At 48.2% G+C, this 18766-nt stretch overlaps 1 protein-coding gene and 1 pseudogene across 8 annotated transcripts; one reads left to right on the top strand and one right to left on the bottom strand.

Annotated features, from left to right (window-relative positions):
• The first annotated feature begins 1037 nt into the window (after nucleotides 1-1037).
• Nucleotides 1038-2186, top strand: LOC120225375 (annotated as a pseudogene). The gene has a single exon (XR_005526792.1). The product of XR_005526792.1 is annotated as a glyceraldehyde-3-phosphate dehydrogenase-like (transcript).
• Nucleotides 2187-5124: 2938 nt separating this feature from the next.
• CES3 (carboxylesterase 3) lies at nucleotides 5125-18144 on the bottom strand. 7 transcript variants are annotated; one of them, XM_039223461.1, is made up of 13 exons: nucleotides 18055-18144; nucleotides 16798-17002; nucleotides 16555-16693; nucleotides 16266-16399; nucleotides 15573-15726; nucleotides 15365-15469; nucleotides 14588-14689; nucleotides 14095-14232; nucleotides 9470-9550; nucleotides 8258-8405; nucleotides 7216-7365; nucleotides 6986-7064; nucleotides 5125-6876 (listed from the first exon to the last, which is right to left on the bottom strand). In XM_039223461.1, exons 1-13 carry the CDS (start codon nucleotides 18134-18136, stop codon nucleotides 6681-6683), a joined length of 1713 nt encoding a protein of 570 aa, XP_039079392.1. In that variant the 5' UTR covers nucleotides 18137-18144; the 3' UTR covers nucleotides 5125-6680. The 7 variants fall into 7 exon arrangements, with proteins under 7 accessions (XP_039079392.1, XP_039079398.1, XP_039079406.1 ...); XM_039223472.1 differs by having other exon boundaries at nucleotides 6784-6876; nucleotides 7292-7365; XM_039223467.1 differs by lacking the exon at nucleotides 16798-17002 and having other exon boundaries at nucleotides 18055-18133.
• Nucleotides 18145-18766: the final 622 nt, after the last annotated feature.

The following is an 18766-nucleotide window of genomic DNA, read 5'->3' as shown; positions in this document are numbered from 1 at the left end:
TCCCTGTTACAAGCTTACTGTTGTTACAAGCTTACTTATTGTAGGATGTCTTCATGCTCTGGTGGCAGGCATGTTACTGACAGACTTTCCTAACATCATTGAACAACATGGAGCAAGAAAGTTAAAACTGCCTTGTCTTTTGACCGAGAAATTTGTTCTGGGAGACCATCCAAAACACAAAAAATTGTTTATATGATGAGTGTTCTGTAACCTTGTTGATAGTAGTCTTACCCAACATGACCAGAAGGGATGGGTGAATTATATAATTCACATTATATATAATATATATATATATAATATAACATTATATAATATATGCTACACAGTCAGGAATGACATGTTCTCTAAGACTCAGTAGCAGGAGATGGCTTAGTGTGGTGGTTCTGAGCCAGGCTGGGTTTGAATCCCAGCACTGCCCATCATGAGCTGTATGACCTTGGGAAAGTCACTTACCTTTTCTGAACCTCAGTTACTTCATCTGTAAAATCAGCATAATAACACTACTTAACTCATACAATTGCAATAAGGTTAAATGGGCTAAAACAGGGAAATTACTTAAAACAGGGGAAACTGAATATGTCAGCTATTGTCATCAGTACTTGGGAAAAGGCTGTAGTTTAATAACTTGGAAAGGGCAGAATTTGAAATTGTATATTGAATATGACCAGATTAGCCACAGAGCATAGACTCCAAAGCTGTCTAAAGAAACAGGAAGGATTAATGTCAAAATGGTGTCAGTGGTTGCTTCTGAGTTGCAGAGTCATTAACAATCTTGATTTTTTCTTTAATTTTTCTGTATTTTTTATGCTTTCTTTAATAACATTAGTGGAGAGTTCACCATCAGTGTGGGGTTCAAGAGAGCAGGGATGGGAGGACAGGGAAGGCAGAACCAAAGAAGTAGTGACTTCCAGAAGCTCTATCTCGTATGGACCATGTCCCTCTTTCTGGACCATATTCACCTTCTCGTTACCTCCCTCTGCCAGACTCCCCTGTGGGCTACGTATGGTCACATCATTAGGAGTACAGAGCCCTGGGTCTCTGCTCCTCCCCGTTCGACAGACAGCCGCATCTTCTGGTGCAGTGCCAGCTGCGTCCCCGAGACACGATGGTGAAGGTCGGAGTCAACGGATTTGGCCGCATTGGGCGCCTGGTCACCAGGGCTGCTTTTAACTCTGGCAAAGTGGACATTGTTGCCATCAATGACCCCTTCATTGACCTCCACTACATGGTCTACATGTTCCAGTATGATTCCACCCACAGCAAATTCCACGGCACAGTCAAGGCTGAGAACGGGAAACTTGTCATCAACGGAAAGCCCATCACCATCTTCCAGGAGCGAGATCCCGCCAACATCAAATGGGGTGATGCTGGTGCTGAGTATGTTGTGGAGTCCACTGGGGTCTTCACCACTATGGAGAAGGCTGGGGCTCACTTGAATGGTGGGTCCAAGAGGGTCATTATCTCTGCCCCTTCTGCTGATGCCCCCATGTTTGTGATGGGTGTGAACCACGAGAAGTATGATAACTCTCTCAAGATTGTCAGCAATGCCTCCTGCACCACCAACTGCCTGGCCCCTCAGGCCAAGGTCATCCATGACCACTTCGGCATCGTGGAGGGACTCATGACCACAGTCCATGCTATCACTGCCACCCAGAAGACTGTGGACGGCCCCTCTGGGAAGCTGTGGCGTGACGGCCGAGGGGCTGCCCAGAACATCATCCCTGCTTCTACTGGCGCTGCCAAGGCTGTGGGCAAGGTCATCCCTGAGCTGAACGGGAAGCTCACTGGCATGGCCTTCCGTGTCCCCACCCCCAACGTGTCTGTCGTGGATCTGACCTGCTGCCTGGAGAAAGCTGCCAAATACGATGACATCAAGAAGGTGGTGAAGCAAGCATCAGAGGGCCGCTCAAGGGCATCCTGGGCTACACTGAGGACCAGGTCGTGTCCTGCGACTTTAACAGTGACACCCACTCTTCCACCTTCGATGCTGGGGCTGGCATTGCTCTCAACGACCACTTTGTCAAGCTCATTTCCTGGTATGACAATGAATTTGGCTACAGCAACCGGGTGGTGGACCTTATGGTCCACATGGCCTCCAAGGAGTAATAGCCCCCTGGACCACCAGCCCCAGCAAGAGGTAGAAGAGAGACCCTCAGCTGCTGGGGAGTCTTTGTCCCATTTCATCCCCCAACACACCTGAGAATCTCCTGACCTCCAGTTTCCATCCCAGACCCCCTGAAGAAGGGGAGGGGCTTGGGGAGCCCTATGTTACCATGTACCATCAATAAAGTATACTGTATCCAGCCAAAAAAAAAAAAAAAAAGAGTACGGAGCCCTGTTTGACGGAGATGACAGAGCCACTTGTTTCTTCTGCCTAGGACCTGACAAGATTAGTTTACCTGAAAGGTACCTGAATGCACTAAGCATGTGTCACTCAAAGCAAGGGCCACACTGGGGGAGGAGGACAAGGGAAGGGGGTGGTAGAGAAGGCAGACAGCACTGTGAATCTACCTGCTAGGCCTGAGGACCAGTCATATATAGTCTCCTCCACCCAGCTGTGCAGCAACTTGGCCAGTTCTGTGTGGGCCTTAAGGTGTCGTCCTGCCAATAGCTGGTTCCACTCCTGCCATCTCTTCCTGAAGAGGAAACAACCTTTCAACTGGTCCCTATAGGGAGCAGTTGTGCCAGACCAGCTGCCTCAGGAAAGAGGCGCTCCATGCAAAGTTCACATGGGGCAGGGGGGTTGATGAATGGGTAGCTGGGTCAGCCAGATGTCCTTGGTGCAACCTTATCTTAGGGTTAAGAATCTGTGATTCTGATATGTAGCACTAGGTGGCACCTGTCCTGAGTCACCCAGCTTCCTCTGTTTGTGGGGGAAGACTGAAGCCCCATCTGGTCCACTACTGGGCTTTTGAGATAAGTAGACATGTCTGACAAGTGGGTGGAGTGTTCTTTTTTTTGTTGTTGTTAAGACCTTTTAAAATGTTTATTTACTTTAGAGAGAGGGAGAAAACGTGTGTACAAGCCGGGGATGAGCAGAAGAGGATCTGAAGCGGGCTCTGTGCTGACAGTGGAGACCCCAGTGTGGGGCTCAAACTCACAAACCATGAGATCATGACCTGACCCAAAGTCAGACACTTAACTGACTGAGCCAGCCAGGTGTCCTAGGGGTGGAATGCTCTTAGAGGCCAGATCTCAGGTCCTGGAGAGAGGAGTCTCTTGGAACTGGCCTAGCAGTTGGGCCGGGGATGAAGTTAGGGGGCATGGTTCTGGACCCACCAGGGTTCTGACATGACGTCCCGCCACAGGGGGCAGTAAAGGGTACCTGCAAAGATGGAGGGATCCTCTCACTGAGCTGAGATCCTATGCTCAAGCAGGTCAGCAGTGACCCTCACCAGGGTATATCAAAATGAAGGGAGTTACCCTTCTCTGTTCCAAACAGCGTTAAAGGTAGTCGTTACAGACCGAGGGAGAGTGTGTGTCTGTCAGGACGGCACCATTAAGGAACCTTCAGGACCTTCTGGCCAGCAAGGATTCATAGATGGCCAGCACTGAGGAAGCCTAGAGGCCAGTGCCAGGGGTGGGGGAAGCCAACACCAAGCCATGGATGGTAGATACAGTTAGGACCCCCCCAAAGGGGCTTGGCCAGTGTGCTTGGCCACTTCTGTATCCACAGGTGCTTCTTAAGAAAGCACAGCCTCAGCTTAGCTGTGGACTTGATAACTCCTGGGACACCTCCATGGCCTGGAGGCTCCCAAACAAAAGAAGTCCAAAACTTATACTCTAAAAACCACAAAACATTTTTTAACAAATTAAAATAGATGTAAACAAATGGGAAGATACTCCATGTTTGTGTGAAAGGACTTAATATTGTTAAGTTGGTAAAATCACAGTCCCCAAATTGGTCTGCAGATTCAGTGCCATCTCTATAAGAATCTCAGCTGACTTCTTGGTAGAAATTGACAAGTGGATTCTAAAATTTATATGGAAATGCAAGGGAATGGAATAGCCAAAACAATCATGAACAAGGATAAAGTAGGCAGACTCATAGTGTCCTATTTCAAAACTTATTGTGAACAAATGGCAATCAAGAGAGGGTGGTAGATGTTGGAATAAGCCAAACATATAAATTAATGGAACAGAATTTAGAGTCCATAAATAGACCCATAGTATCTTTGCTTGGCTGATTTTCGACAAGTGTGCCAAGATCATTCAGTGGTGGGAAGAATGGTGTTTTCAGCAAATGGTATTAGATGACTGGATAGCCCCATGCAAAAGAGTAAAGAAAATGAAGGCAATCCACAGAATGGGAGAGGATATTTGCAAATCATATACAAGTAGCTGTTAAGGGACTTGCATTTGGAATATATAAAGGACTCTTACAACTTAACAAAAAGACAGCCCAATTAAAAAATGGGCAAAGGATACAAAGAGATATTTTTCCAAGGAATATATTTAAAAGGTTACTAGACATATGAAAAGATGTTCAACATCATTTGCCATCAGGGAAATGCAAATCAAACCAACATTAGATGCCACTTCACACCCACTAGGGTGGCTGGAAGAAAAAAGTCAGATAATGTTGCCCAGGATGTAGAGAAATCTAAATCCTCATAGACTTCTGGTCAGGATGTGAAATGGGACAGCTACTTTGGAAAACAGTCTGACAGTTCCTCGAATGACTAAACATAAGAGTTACCATATAACTTAGCAATTTTACTCCCCTGTGTATGTGTGTGTATGTGTGTATATATATATATATATATATATATATATATATATCTCCAAGAGAAATGAAAACATGTCCACACAAAATTTGTACACAAACATTTAGAGCAGTATCATTCATAATAGCTACAAGGTAGAAACAATCCAAATGTTCATCAGTTGATGAATGGGTAAACAAAATGTGGTATATCCATAAAATGGAATATTATTTGGCCAAAAGAAATGAAGTACTGATACTTGCTATGCCATGGCTGAACAGCTAAACATTGTGCTAAGTGAAAGAAACCGATCACAAAACTATGTATAATATGATTCCATTTATACGAAATGTCCAGAATAAGGAAACCAATAAAGACAGAAAGTAGATTAGATACGAAAAATCATTTAACTGTACCCTTTACTTTTTTAAGGTTTATTTATTTATTTTGATAGCTCAGAGCGAGAGTGCACACATGTCAGGGCTGGCCTATGTCTCTGTACCCCTACGGCCCTCTGTGTCCCTAGTGACACACTGTGATTGGGGCTCATATACTTGTCAGGCTCTCTACTGGCGTGTGGGGACGCACTTCCCTGGTGGAGAGGGGGGCGACAACAGAAGGCTTTCAATGCCATGTGAAGAACTTAGACTTGCCCTAAGGGTGACAGAGAATCACAGGGAGCTCTTGAGCAGGGGAGTGGCATCACTCAGTGTCCTTCTGGCTTTATGTCTCCACCCTGCCCAAAATGGACTTTCCGGTACAGCACTGGTCCCAATTGCAAGTGTTTTTCATGTAACCCTCGGCGGCCAGGAACTGAGTGTGATGGAGGAAGGGTGTAGGTGGGGTTAGACCTGTAGGATAAGATAGTGGGGGCAGGGAGAGTCCATGTGATAAGTATTAAAATACAGATGCTCCAAGGGAGTGGTGCATTGATCCTCAAAAAAGAAAGGTTTGCCCCTGCCCAAATCCTCTGTACTCTCTTCACCTGCTGTAGCCTGTGTGGGTAGTCCTCTTCTTTTCTCTGTGACAACAGCCTGACTGATGCACTAGTCCAGACACCCTCCCCCAATCTCTTCTGCCATGTCCTGGTTAGGTGCTGTGGAGGCTGTGCTGAGCTCCCACAGAAGTTGGTCTCCCCAAGCTGGGAGGGCAGGGAGGAGCCTAGCCAGGGCATAAAGGATTGAAGCGCTAGGGCTGGGAAGCTGACACCTCAGAGGCTAAGAGTCAGGGCTTTGGCCCTGCTGGATTCTGCTCTGTCTTGTTCAGGGGAACAGGGCACAAGTGTGGGCGGCACAGAGAAAAGGATCTCTTTTTAGCCTGAGTTAGAGGCCTTTGGGGGCTAAGATCCATTCTGGGCTAGATCTTTTGAGGTCTCAGGATTTCCTCCTACCCCAGGACTGCCTTTGGAGTCCATTCACTCTTCTGGCCAAGGAGGACATCTGTGTAGGACTGAGCATAGTTTTGATGGCTGAAGAGCCTGGGTTCACATCCAGCAGCCACCATTCACATACTCTCTCAGTCTTTTACTTGCTCTTCAAACATCCCTGACTCCAGGTCCTCCTGATCCTTGTGTGGAAGACTCAGAGTGGGGTCAAGCTGATTTCTACTCTCAGAGAGGGTAAAGACAGAGATACAGACAGTGTTAGCCTGGAGTGGACTATGTTGTAATGGACATAGACTCGGGCCTAGAGAAGGGTTCTTGGAGGAGGGAGATTGAGGAAAGAGCTAGAATGTGCTATGAAGCAAGGGGGAAAGAAGAGGGAGGAGTTTGTACAGAGGCCCCTAAGGTGGGAAGCAGGTGACATTTCAACAGAGCACAATGCCAGTCACGGAGGGGCTGATTCCTTAAGGGACATATTGATACATCAGCTTGGTTTGAGTTAAATTTTCTTAGCAAGGGGTGAAAGAAGCTGCTTTGCTGGGACTCTGCCACCCCTAGGGTTAGCTCCCAGCCAAGAAGGCCCACTCTCTGCCTCAGAGATCCTCCTGGGCCTTCCTGTTCTTCTTCTGCTGCTGCCGCTGCTGGAAATTGGCAGAAAGTATCTCTGCCCAGAACTGCATTCGCGCTTCTCTTAGCTTCTGGCCAACTTGTAGTGTCGGGGTGATTTCCAGGTATTGCTCCAACTGGTTGAATGGAGGCCAAGGAGGCAGCTGTTCATCATTGGGGCTCCTGCGTGGGAAGAATGAATGAAGGAAGGAAAAGGCCACCTGCTTTATCCCCTGGGGGAAGATCTGCTTGGTAGAGGCCCAAAGCCAGGTGTACCTGCTTGTTCACTCACCCTGTCCGGGCAAACTGGGCCCACTGGGCCATCATGGTGAGGCTCAGCTGCTTTTCCTCTTCTGTAGCTTCTGGAAAGGCTGGGGGAGGAACCGACCTGGATCAAGGTCAAGTGGGTCCTGGAGGGAACCCAAGGGTTCCCTGTGCTGACTGGAGATCTCTGTGCCTACAAGCCCCACCCTAGCCTATTGGAGCCTACAGCCCAGGGATCGCATGTCTATCTGTCCTCACCCAGCAGGGAGCTCTCATCCGTGAGGAAAGGACCCCCGAATACGAAGGCAATCTCAGCCCCATGGTCAGCCCTCACCCAGTCTGGCTTGATCTTCACAAAAGAACTGGGTCGATGCTGGAACTCATAGAAAAAGACAGGGGCTCCAGAATCTGTGGAGAGAGGGTGGCATCAGAGTTAGGTACCCTCAGCCTGATCAGGTCCTACCTCTGAGAGTAACACCAATAACACCAACCCCAGTAACAATTCTGATGATGACACCATAATTATCAGCAAACATTTACTGAGCACTTGCTGGGTTTTATGAGCCATTCCATGTGCTTAATGTGCAATCATTAATTTCATCCTCATAGCAACCTATGGGTTAGAGTCTATTATTGTCACCACTTTGCAAATGAGGAAACTGAGGCACAGAGGGGTTAGGTATCTTGCCTAAGGTCACAAAGATAGGAACTTGGTGCTATTCTAGGGCTGTGTCAGAGTCTAGCCACTAGGCTTGGAGGAAGCAAGACTTTTTTCCCAGGAGAGGTGCCGAACATGAGAAAAATCAATGAATGCCTGAGAATTGGGGATGGGCCCTGTTGGATGACCTTAGACAAGTCACTGCACCTTCTGAGAGCTTGTTTAGAGGTTCTAGCAGGGGACCATTGCTACTCATATACCCTTGACTGAAGAATGGCCTTCCTCTACCAGGGAAGGTTGTCCTTGACTGTGTGGCTTTGGGAGGGACACACATGGAGCGATGAGGGAGGAAGAGGACACCCGCCTATCCAGTCAGATCAGCTGAATCAATCCTGGCGATCAATGGGCTGACACATGTCACAGCCAGGTCGTCCTCAAATCCCCACTGCACATCTCTGAGCCTTGATTTTTTTTTTTCCCCTGCAGAATGACCTGCCAGAGTCACCTCTCATTATTGTTAATGCTGCATTTTAGAGAGGAAGCGGGGTGTAGGGGTAGCATCAGGGTGTGGTAATGCCTATGATAACCCAATTCCTGGGCCAAAATGGGAAGGGTAGAGCAGGTGAACAGGGATAGGCTCACCTCGGAGGCTTCTTAAGAAATTCAAGACAGGAAAGATAATGATGATGTCACCCATAATTTCCTGGAAGGCGTTGCGTATGGCTTCTGCGTTGAAACTGCTGCCTAGGTATTCATCTGTGATGGTGGGCATCACCTCGGGGGGCACATCCTGGGGCAAGAGGCCAGGCTCAGGCATGCTCAGTTCCCACAGCCCAGCAGACCCTCCAAAGAAGCCTCATACCCTCCAGCATGGCCTCTTCATATTCCAGGGCTCATGTGCCAGGGGCCATCCCTTGCCTCCCTTGGGGGTTCTAGATAATGTCTAGGCAGAATAGGTCAGACCTGGAGTCAAATGTTAGCTCTGAAATTGGTGCTTGGTTATGTGATCTCAGATAGGTTGCTGAGCCTCCCAGAAAATCAGTTCCTGCCTGGCAGGGTTGTTTGGCAGACTACGTAAAGTTCCTAGCTACGGGTTCTGGTCTTGAGCTATTGCCCGGTTGAAGTTAACCAGGAAGTTGCTGAGAGAACAAATCATGGGGGCTCCACAGAGCTCCAGAGAACAGTGATGAGGTTGTATGAATGGATAGGGCTCTGGGGTTCCAAAGAAGGGAGAGGGAAATGTGCATAGATTGAGCACCTTTCAATACTAGCTCCCTAGCAGACTTTTCAAATACAGCATCCAGTTCCTTGTATGGGAGGTTTATCCTCATTTACAGATGAAGAAATGGGCTCAAAGGGATTAGGCTAACTGAGGACAGGTAGCCAAGGCTGGGATTGGACTCCAGATCCACTTTGCTCCACATCTGACAGGATCATCCTAACAGCTGAAGCTGTGGGATTAGACAGAGCTGGCTCAAGCTTTGCCTCTGCCCTTTACTTATCATGAGACCTTGACCCCTCTATAAAATGGGGATAATGAAAGTATTTTACAGGGATGCAGTGAGGATTGAAGGAGATTATTGTCCTAGTGCTCAGCACAGCACAGTCTCTGGCATATAATATGGGCTCAGTAAGGGGCAGTCTATGATGAAAATGATGATGATGATCTTCCTCTGAGAACCACACTGACTCACTTCCAAGGGGATTTCTAGGTGGAACTAAAAGTCAGCAGTTGGACCAAGGGGTTTGGTGGTGTGGGGGTAGCTGTGGGGTTTGGAGGGCAGGAGGAAGAGGCTGCCCTACTATTCTGGATAGGATACCCACTGGACTACCACTTCCTCTCTTTTGACTCACCAGAATGGTCAAGAAGGGTCTCACTATTGCCAGCATATCCTCCAGGCTCATCTGATTCATCTTATCCAGGAGACCCAAGCCCTGTGGGGACATCAAGGTCCTCTCAGCACAGCCTGATCACTGCCCACTCCCAACCGTGAGCAGGCAAGCATTCACAGTTCTGTGAACAGAGCCAAGTGTGATGAAGCCCACAAGTCCATAGGCCTGAAAAGATAAACCTCAAATCAGGGAGGGAGGAAAGAGCGCCAAATACAACAGGCATGTGGGTCATAACAGTCCCAAAATGTGTTCAACATTTTCACAGAATAGCATCAAGACCCTCAAGTGCTTAGCAAGGCCTACAGGGAAAGTTAAAATGTTGTTTTTAAAGTGAAATGTTGGCTTTATATGTTACAATTTTAAAGGCACAGTCATTGGGTTCAAATCCCAGCTCTGCTACTTGCTAGATCCATGACCTGGACCCATTACTTAAACTCTCTGTATCTCAGTTTCTTAATCCATGAAAGAAGAATGGCAACAACCTGCCTCATAGGATTGTTATGAAGACTGGAGTAGTAACTATGAAGACCCTGGCATACAGTAAGCACTGTAAAGTGTTAGCTATTAAGGTTAGTTTCATGGCTATGGTGCTCTTTGTTAATCACTGTGAAAACAGGAACAGAAAACCCACAGATGTGCAAACACAAAGAGTGCATACCCACAGGGGAATGTTAAGCTGCACTAAACATTAAAGGACTAAACTAAAGAGGCTAAAGGAGCAAAGTTCTTAAAAATGATCATCTACAAGAACAATAGACAAAAATCAGTTGTGTTTCTATACATTGGCAATGAACAGCCTGAAGATGTTGTGAAGAAAACAATTTCACTTACAATAGCATCAAAAAACCCCACTAGGAATCAATTTCATTAACAAAGGGTGAGCCTTGTCCATTAAAAACTAGAGTAATTAGGGGCGCCTGGGTGGCTCAGTCAGTTAAGTGTCCAATTTCGGCTCGGGTCATGATCTCGCTGTTCGTGGGTTCGAGCCCTGTGTCGGGCTCTGTGCTGACAGCCAGCTCAGAGCCTGGAGCCTGTTTCAGATTCTGTGTCTCCCTCTCTCTCTGACCCTCCCTTGCTCATGCTGTCTCTCTCTCAGAAATAAATAAAAAACATTAAAATTTTTTTTAAATACTACAGAAATTAAAGAATAATTGAGAGAAATTAAAGAGGACCTAAGTAAATGGAAAGACATCCTATGTTCATGGGTTGAAAGACTTCATCTTGTTAAGATGGCAATACTTCCTAAACTGGTCTATAGATTCAGTGTGATCCCTATCAAAATCTCAGCCACTTTTTTTTTTTTTTGCAGAAATTATTATTATTATTATTTTATTTATTTCTAAGAGAGAGAGAGACAGCATGAGCAGGGGAGGGTCAGAGAGAGAGGGAGTCACAGACTGAAACAGGCTCCAGGCTCTGAGCTGGCAGTCAGTACAGAGCCCGACACAGGGCTCGAACCCACAAACCGCTAGATCATGACCTAAGCGAAAGTCGGACGCTTAACTGACTAAGCCACCCAGGCGCCCCTTTTTTGCAGAAATTATTAAGCTAATCAGAATTCATATGGAAATGTAAGGTACCCAGGATGACCAGAACAATTGTTAGGGGTGGGTTTGTATCTCCACAAAACGATATGCACAGTTACAACCCCCAGTACTTCAGAATGTGACCTTATTTAAAGACAGGGCCTTTAGAGAGGTGGTCAAGATGATTATAAAGGTAATTATTATAGTGGGCCATAGTCCAATATGACTAGTGTCCTTATGAAAAGGAGCAATTCGGACACAGAGACATGGCACAGAGGGATGACAATGTGAAGACAGAGGGAGAATGCCATGGAATGCCTGATGCAACCTAATAATAATACAGAGGCATGGACTCACAGTACTCAGAAGGAACCAAACCTGCCAACACCTCGATTTCAGACATCAAGCCTCTAAAATGTTGAGACAATTAATTTCTGTTGTTTAAGCCACCCCGACTGTGGTCCCTAGCAAAGTAATGCAGCAATCTTGAAGAACAAAGAAGAGCAAAGTTAGAGGATTCACGCTTCCCCATTTCAAAACTTACTACGAAACTAAAGTAATCAGTATGGTGTGGTACTGGCATAAGGACAGACATATAATTAATCAAATAGAATGGAGAGTCCAGAAATAAACCCTTATGTTTGTGGCCAATGATTTTCAGTAAGGGTGTCAAGACAGTTCAGTAAGAAAAAAAAAGGTTTTTTCAACAACTGATTCAGGAACAGCTGGGTAACCACATGCAAAAGAATCTGTCACTCACACCATATACAAAATTTTATCTTCAAATGAATCATAAACCTAAACATAAGAGCTAAAATTATAAAATTCTTTGAGAAAACTTAGAGGTAAATCTGATAAAGCAATCAATTCTTAGATATTACTCCAACAGGACAAGCAATAAAAGAGAAAATAAATTGTACTTCATAAAAATTCAAGTTATTTGTGTTGGAAAGAATACTATAACAAAATGAAAAGACAACCCACAGCATGGGAAACAAGATTTACAAATCATCTATCTGACAGGGACTTGCATCTAGAGTATATGAGAAACTCTTACAACTCCACAATAAAAAGACAATCCACTTTAAAAATGGGCAAAAGATTTTAATAGACATTTTTCCAAAGAAGATGTAAAAATGGCCAATCATCACATAAAAAGATGCTCAACAGGATAAGTCATTAGGGAAATGCAGATCAAAACCACAGCGAGAGACCATTTCACACCCACTAGGATGACTATAATCAAAATGAGAGCTAATAAGTGTTGTTGAGGATGTGAAGTAACTGAAATCCTCATACATTGCTGGGGGGGATGTGAAATGGTACAGCCACTTTGGAAAACAGGCAGTTCCTCAAATGATTAAACAGAGTTATTATAGGACCCAGCAATTCCACTCCTAGGTGTATAACAAGAGAAATTAAAACACATACTTGCATAAAGCCTTGTACATGAGTGTCCATAGTAGGATTATCCATAATAGCCAAAAAGGTAAAAATGGCCCAAATGCCTATCAACTGATGAATGGATAAACAAAACGTTCTGTAGCCACACAAGGGTCTATTTAGTCATAAAAAAGAATGAATACTGATATGAGCTATAAGATGGAGGAAACTTGAAAACATCGTATTAGGTCAAAGAGGTCAGATACAAAAACTACATATTGTAGGATTCTATTTATTTGAAATGTATAGAATAGGCAAATTCACAGATTTGACAGAGAGCACATTCGTGGCTGCCAGGCCCTGGGGAGGGTGGGATGCAAAGTGACTGCAAATAGGTAGGGGCTGAATTTTAAGGTGATGCAAATGTTCTGAAATCGGATAGTGGTGATGGTCTCAAGACTTTGTGGATATACTAAAGTACTGCAAAGTACTCGGCCAGTGGCAATAAGTAAGAGGTGGAGAGTTCTCCACAAAGGGTATGGATTACTTTCCATGGTTAGAGCTTACACCATGGACGTTTAGTAACCATCTGGTTGGCTGAAAAATCTACAGTTGTGCCCACATGGATAACAAGGAGAGTGAAGATAATTTCTGCATCAGCAAGGAGGTGAATAGCCCCCTGAGCCACCCAGTTACTGAGACACATCTTGCCTACAAAGTCCCAGGTACAGCATTCTGCTCCAGGCAGGCTTCTCCAGGTCTTGGGACAAGACCAGCCAGGTTGATCTTTCTCACTCTTCCACTCATGGCTCTAAGTAGACAGTGTGGGGCCAAGGCCACCTACCAGAGTCCAGGGTACCGTTTCCCCTTTACAGTCATCAGCCATTACACACACGTGCGCACACACACACACACACACACACACACACACACACACGTCTGGCCTGGAAACTTCTATAGGCTTTGTCCTTGAGTGTCAAGATTGCATGAGCCTGTCATCCAGCAAACACCCAAATGTCCCCCTCCTGGGGATCAATTCCAAAGGAATAAATCAAAGGACAAAAGCTGTGGACTAAAAATGTTCACCACCCTCTTAGCTTCAGTTGTAAAACTAGAAAGTGCCTAAGTGCAGAAATTAAGGACTATTATGATTCCTTTTTGGAAGGTTTTGCAGTCATTAAGGTTAATCACTGGGAAGATGGGTAGAAGAAGAGTGTTAGGAAAGATGCTTGGAATGAAAGTATGATGTTAACACTCTGTGTGGGGAGTCCCATATATCTGGAAGGCACTGGGGGACTGGAAGGCACTTGGGCTATGCACTGGCTTGTTGTTGTCTGAAACCTGAAAGTCTCAGGTAATTAGTCTCTCAGACACAGAGTCATATTAACCAGTCTCACAGACCTTGATGTGTAAAGCAGACCCCAAGGCAAGAGTATGCTGTGAATCAGTACTGCCCAGAAGGCTACTTTGTGCAAAAGTTGGTTCCCAGGAAGAAAACATTTGCTTTGGGAAAATTAATCTGCATAACCTTAAGCAAGTCCCTTAAACCTCTCTGAGCTTTACTTTCTCACCTATCAAATGGGAGTGTCACGTCATAGGCTGTGGTGACTACGTTGGGGTAGAAGAGGATTGACTGGGACAGGGCCTTGAAGGACACAACAGCCAGAGGACACTCACCCTGGGGATGAGCCAGCCAAACTCATGATTGTTGACACCCAGGAGGAAGGGCACCGGGTGGAACTTCCTCTCCCTCAAGAGCTCCCTGGGGCTCTTGGGAAAGAAAGCGCCATCGATGGTGTAGGTAGCTGTAGTGTTCTGCAGGAGAAAGCAAGGCAGGGGTCTTCCCAGTCAGGCCCATGCCTTAAAAGATGGCATCCCAGGGTTCACCTGGCTGCATTCCTGGGTGGCTGAGCCTTACAGGGGATAGAGGTCACCAGGGTTAGAGGACCCAGGGGAAATAGGGAGGCCTCTTCCCTAGAAGACAGGGCCTGCCCTCGGGGCAGGGGTGGTTCTGCATTCATGGCCCCAGGCCAGGTCCGGCCCTCAGCCCTTTCCCATCAGTGGTGGCTGCCCCAAGCCTCACCCCAGACTGCTGATTGCCTCTCTGCTCTCACAGGAACTGGACAGGACCCCTCTGTGCCATTGCCTGTCCCCCAAGAGGTAGGCATACCAACTTCATGTTAAGGATCTGCTCCTTGTTTGGCTTCTCCCGAAGGCACTGCAACATCTCAGCCGAGGAGGTAGAGCTGCAGCCCACGGAGTCCACAAAGCTCTGGGGACAGATAAGAATCTTGCCTCTCCCTCACTCCTCACCCCTCACCTTCCAGCCCTCTGCCTCCCATAGAGAAGAGGTACATCCATAAGGAAGATGGGACAGTGATGTCAGAGATGGGAACTTGGGATTGACCAGAGAACTTCCACCGACCCACCAGCTTGGGTGGTTCCCAGGCACCTTGTGTGTCCCCCATTACATAATAGTGTCATTATTTTTTTTTTAATTTTTTTTTTTCATAATAGTGTCATTATTTGTGTGGGTAGCCGAGTCCCCTTTACCACTCTGAGAACAGTGTCATTAACTAGTTAATTATATTCCCAGACCAAGAGGGCTCAGGAAAGTTTTGCCAGAGTGAATATGGAAATGAGATAGGGTTCAGAGAGACTGGTTCACATGGCCAGTGTGGCAGGAAGGGGATGACAGTGGGTGCTGAGGCCTGAGCAGGGTTTGGGAGTCAGTGCAAAGTGAGGCTGGAGGTACGGGTTCCCGAATCGTTTTGTGCCCTGGTGGCATTGGTGGTTTTCTCTGAGATTCCATAGGCCGTATGCTTCTTGCATCTCTGTTAACAAGGGGCTCCCTGCCAGTGACACTCACTCTGAGACATCAGGACAAGCACAGGGGTGGGGGGTGTGGTAGGTACATTTCGGGTAAGAGGACGAAAGACAGGCAGACCTGAGCCAGGAGCCTTGGGTCAGAAGCCTGTAACCCGGGAATGGTGATGACTCCGCTCTGTGCTATGGCTCTGTGGAATAGCCCTGCAGCCAGCGGGGACAGGACCTGGAAGCAGTGTAGAGGACAGACGGCTGTCAGATGAGGGCAGAAGAGCTGGGAGGTCTGGGACCGTAGGAGATACTGTTGCTAGCCCCCTGGGGTGACTCACCAGGGCAGAGACGATGCTGGCACCGGCAGAATTGCCAAAGATGGTGACAGAGTTGAAGTCACCTCCAAAGGGGGAGATGTTCCCCTGCACCCAGTGCAGAGCAGCCACCACATCTAGGAAGCCCCAGTTGCCAGGTGCGTGCTCATCTCCAGTGCTGGATGCGGGGCACAGTGGGGCAGTGGTTAGTGCAGGCTGGCTCCCCTCACAGACGGTCCTCAGACCTTGCAGGTTGGCCCTGAAGCAGCCACCAGGACAGCAGACCCTTCCCCGTTTCCCAAGTCTGGCCTGGCTATGAGGCATGCTTCCTAGCCACATGCCCAGCACATGGTATGGGTGGGTCCAGTTGGGCAGCTGGCTAGGGCTGGTTCTCAAGTGCCTGCCAGAGCTTGTTTCTCCTTGCCTCCAGTGCTTGCTGGGATCCTAGCCCCAGACCAGGAGCCAACACTTTCAGTCCAAAGGACCAAGCTCTCTGTATAATTCTGGCTCTGGTCGAGCCCTTCTTCAGGGTGGAGCAATGGGGAGCCTCCTTCCCTACCCCAGATGGCATGGGGGAGGGGCCCTTGGTCTCCAGCCACTCTGCTTGCCTGAGAAATCTGCATTCAATCTCTGGACCTCCACCCTAGTTCCCCAACTCCCCTCACAAGCTCCTCTCCCCAGTGCCAGCAGCGCCCTCCACCAAGCCGGTCACCTTACCTGAGGAAGCCAAGGAGCCCCAGGCGGTACTGGATCATGACCACGACCACATCTCCATAGGCAGCCAGGGCGGACCCGTCTTGAGAGGTGGCAGCACCGCTCACCAGAGTGCCCCCATGGATCCATACCATAACCTGCAGAGAAGCCATGGGGTAGTGACCCCCAGCTCCTGGGACTTCAACTTGGAGCATTCCTGGGAATCCCGCCTCAGGCAGTACGGGAACAGGGCTGGAGAGAGGATGGGCAGGGTGGAACTGGATGGGCAAACAGGGCCCCCTGGGCTGCACACCGGCCGCCTGGCCCCCGCAGTGGCCTCAGCTGGGCTGTAGATGTTGAGGATCAGGCAGTCCTCTGAAAGAGGGAAGTGCTGGAGCTTTCCATTCAACACAAATCTGCTGTTGTCCATTCTCTCCAGATCCTGCAGGCACCTGTGGCCAAGGATGAACCCAAGGGCCAGTGGGTCAGCCCACCAGCCCTGACATCGAGACCCTGGCAACCTGCCTGCTTGCCCGCCTCCACCGTGGCTACTCACATGGCAGGGGCCGTGCTGGCATCCCGCACACCCTCCCAGGACTGCGCTGGGCGCGGGGCTGAGAATCGGCCAGGCCCCACAGGTGCCTCGGCGAATGGGATGCCCAGGAAGACATTCACAAGGCGGTCTGTGCCCTTCACGCCCACCTGCCGGCCTCGCACACGGCCCAGGGAGGTGTCCACTTCAGGCTGAGTGACCTCAGTCCCTGAGAGCAGGACAGAGGGCCATGGAGTGGCAAGTGAATTCACTAAACACTGGCTCTCTCAGCACCGACTCTATGAGCCCTGTTTTGAGGTCTTTGATCACAACGCTCGGACTAACCTTCCCAGTAAGCCCATGAGATGGGCCCTATGATTACCTCCCACTTTCTCCTCCTGCCTTGGCATGGCTACCATTTTCCTCTAGGCCAGACCAGTCCCCTGAGGGAGGCTCTCTCAGGACCCACAGACCCGCTGTGGGGCTTTGCTTGGGCTAGCCATTCAACCTCAGATTCCTCATCTGCTAAATTAAGTGCAATAACCATGTCTGTTCATTTTCTTTATTTTGAGGTTTTGACAGAGGGGAGTCTTGCAGACTCTGGATGGACTGTGGGCTCCAGGGCTAGCCAATTCCTAGAGGTAACAGTGAGTAAACAACTCATTGAGAGGTGTACCTTTCCGAGGCAAACCAACCAATCCAGAGCCCATGCCCCCAGCCACCTACTGTGAGGACTTCTCAGACTCTCCACCACTAACTGCCCTAATCACCCGAGGGCCAGGTACCACACAGCTAGGAACAGCCCTATGCCCTAGAGCCCACTGAAAATCTTCAAATGAGCCAATTTGAAGCCTTGCCTGTTCTTTCTCTGGGAAACAACAAAGGCTCTTGCCAACAGAGCCTCCTGACAGACCCCATGCTTCCCTGCATGCCTCTTGTTTCTAGGAACTGTGAGTAAGCCTCTTCTCATGACAGTGACTTCTGTGTCTATCTTAGTGATTACATGAATCCTGGGTGCCCTTAAAACATAAGGACAATCATGTTCTCTGGAGATCTCACACACACACACACACACACACACACACACACACACACACACACGACAGCAAGGACAGAACTCCTGCCTGGGAAGCTGTACAACCCCTGGCATTCTTGGAACTGAGGGCTCCTTCTCAGAGGCTGCCCAGCCCTCCCTGCCCCTACCTCGCTCTTGCCGTCTACTCTAGTCTTCCCATTAACCCTGAGGCTCCCAGCTCTGCAGGCCCTGCTGGTGTGTCTTACCAGTGGCTGTAGCAGGGAATGCCAGGAGCAGACAGGCCACCCAGCCCAGGACCTTGGACCCAGTTCTTACCACTGTCCCCATGCCCCTCACAACTGACTGTGGACAGAAGCTGTGCAAGGTAAAATAAAGCCCCTGTTGTTTGGTACAACCAATCTCTAAAGGGCTGTGTTATAAATACCTCAGTGGACTGCCTCCTCTGGCTGGTGGCCAGCCCTAACATGCAATGCTTAGTGCCTAGGCGGGGGGAGGATGGCTCAGAGAGTGCCCTGCAGGGCTGTGGATGATGTGACAATCCCAGGGAAGGGAAAGAGCTGGGGCTGTGGAGCTCTGCAGCCCTGCGTTCAAATACCAGCTCTCCTGACTCAGTGAACCCAGTATACCCAGGGTATATTTTGGGGGTGACTTTCTCATGTGGGCCTACTCTCTTGAGGCTCCTCAAGTGACAGGGCAGAAACGGAGCACTGCCCTCAAGAGGCCCTTGGGCTCCTGGGCAGGAGGAGTTGAGTTATGTAGGTAGAGCTAATGGAGGAAGAGGAGCAGGAAGATTCTTATTCACAACTGCTATCCTATTCCATATCCCTGGAAGATGTGATTTAAGAGCCAGATCTCCTGCTTTCAAATCCCAGCTCTGCCAGGTGCTGACTCTGGGTCTAATTTCATTATCCATAAAAGAGTGCTGATAATAGGAACCATCTCACAGGGTTGAAGTGA

Source organism: Hyaena hyaena, unplaced genomic scaffold (genome assembly GCF_003009895.1).
Source record: "Hyaena hyaena isolate Hyena2069 unplaced genomic scaffold, ASM300989v1 scaffold_18, whole genome shotgun sequence".
Classification (NCBI taxonomy): domain Eukaryota; kingdom Metazoa; phylum Chordata; class Mammalia; order Carnivora; family Hyaenidae; genus Hyaena; species Hyaena hyaena.
Note: the sequence above shows the minus strand (reverse complement) of the source record. Positions and strands in the feature narration are given on the sequence as shown.

Coding starts and splice junctions, on each gene's coding strand:
- CES3 (XM_039223461.1), bottom strand. CDS start 18,136: ATGGGGACAGTGGTAAGAACTGGGTCCAAGGTCCTGGGCTGGGTGGCC. Junction 15,727..16,265: donor GGGCTCCTTGGCTTCCTCAG/GTAAGGTGACCG, acceptor CCCCGCATCCAG/CACTGGAGATGAGCACGCAC. Junction 15,470..15,572: donor CCAGCATCGTCTCTGCCCTG/GTGAGTCACCCC, acceptor CACTGCTTCCAG/GTCCTGTCCCCGCTGGCTGC.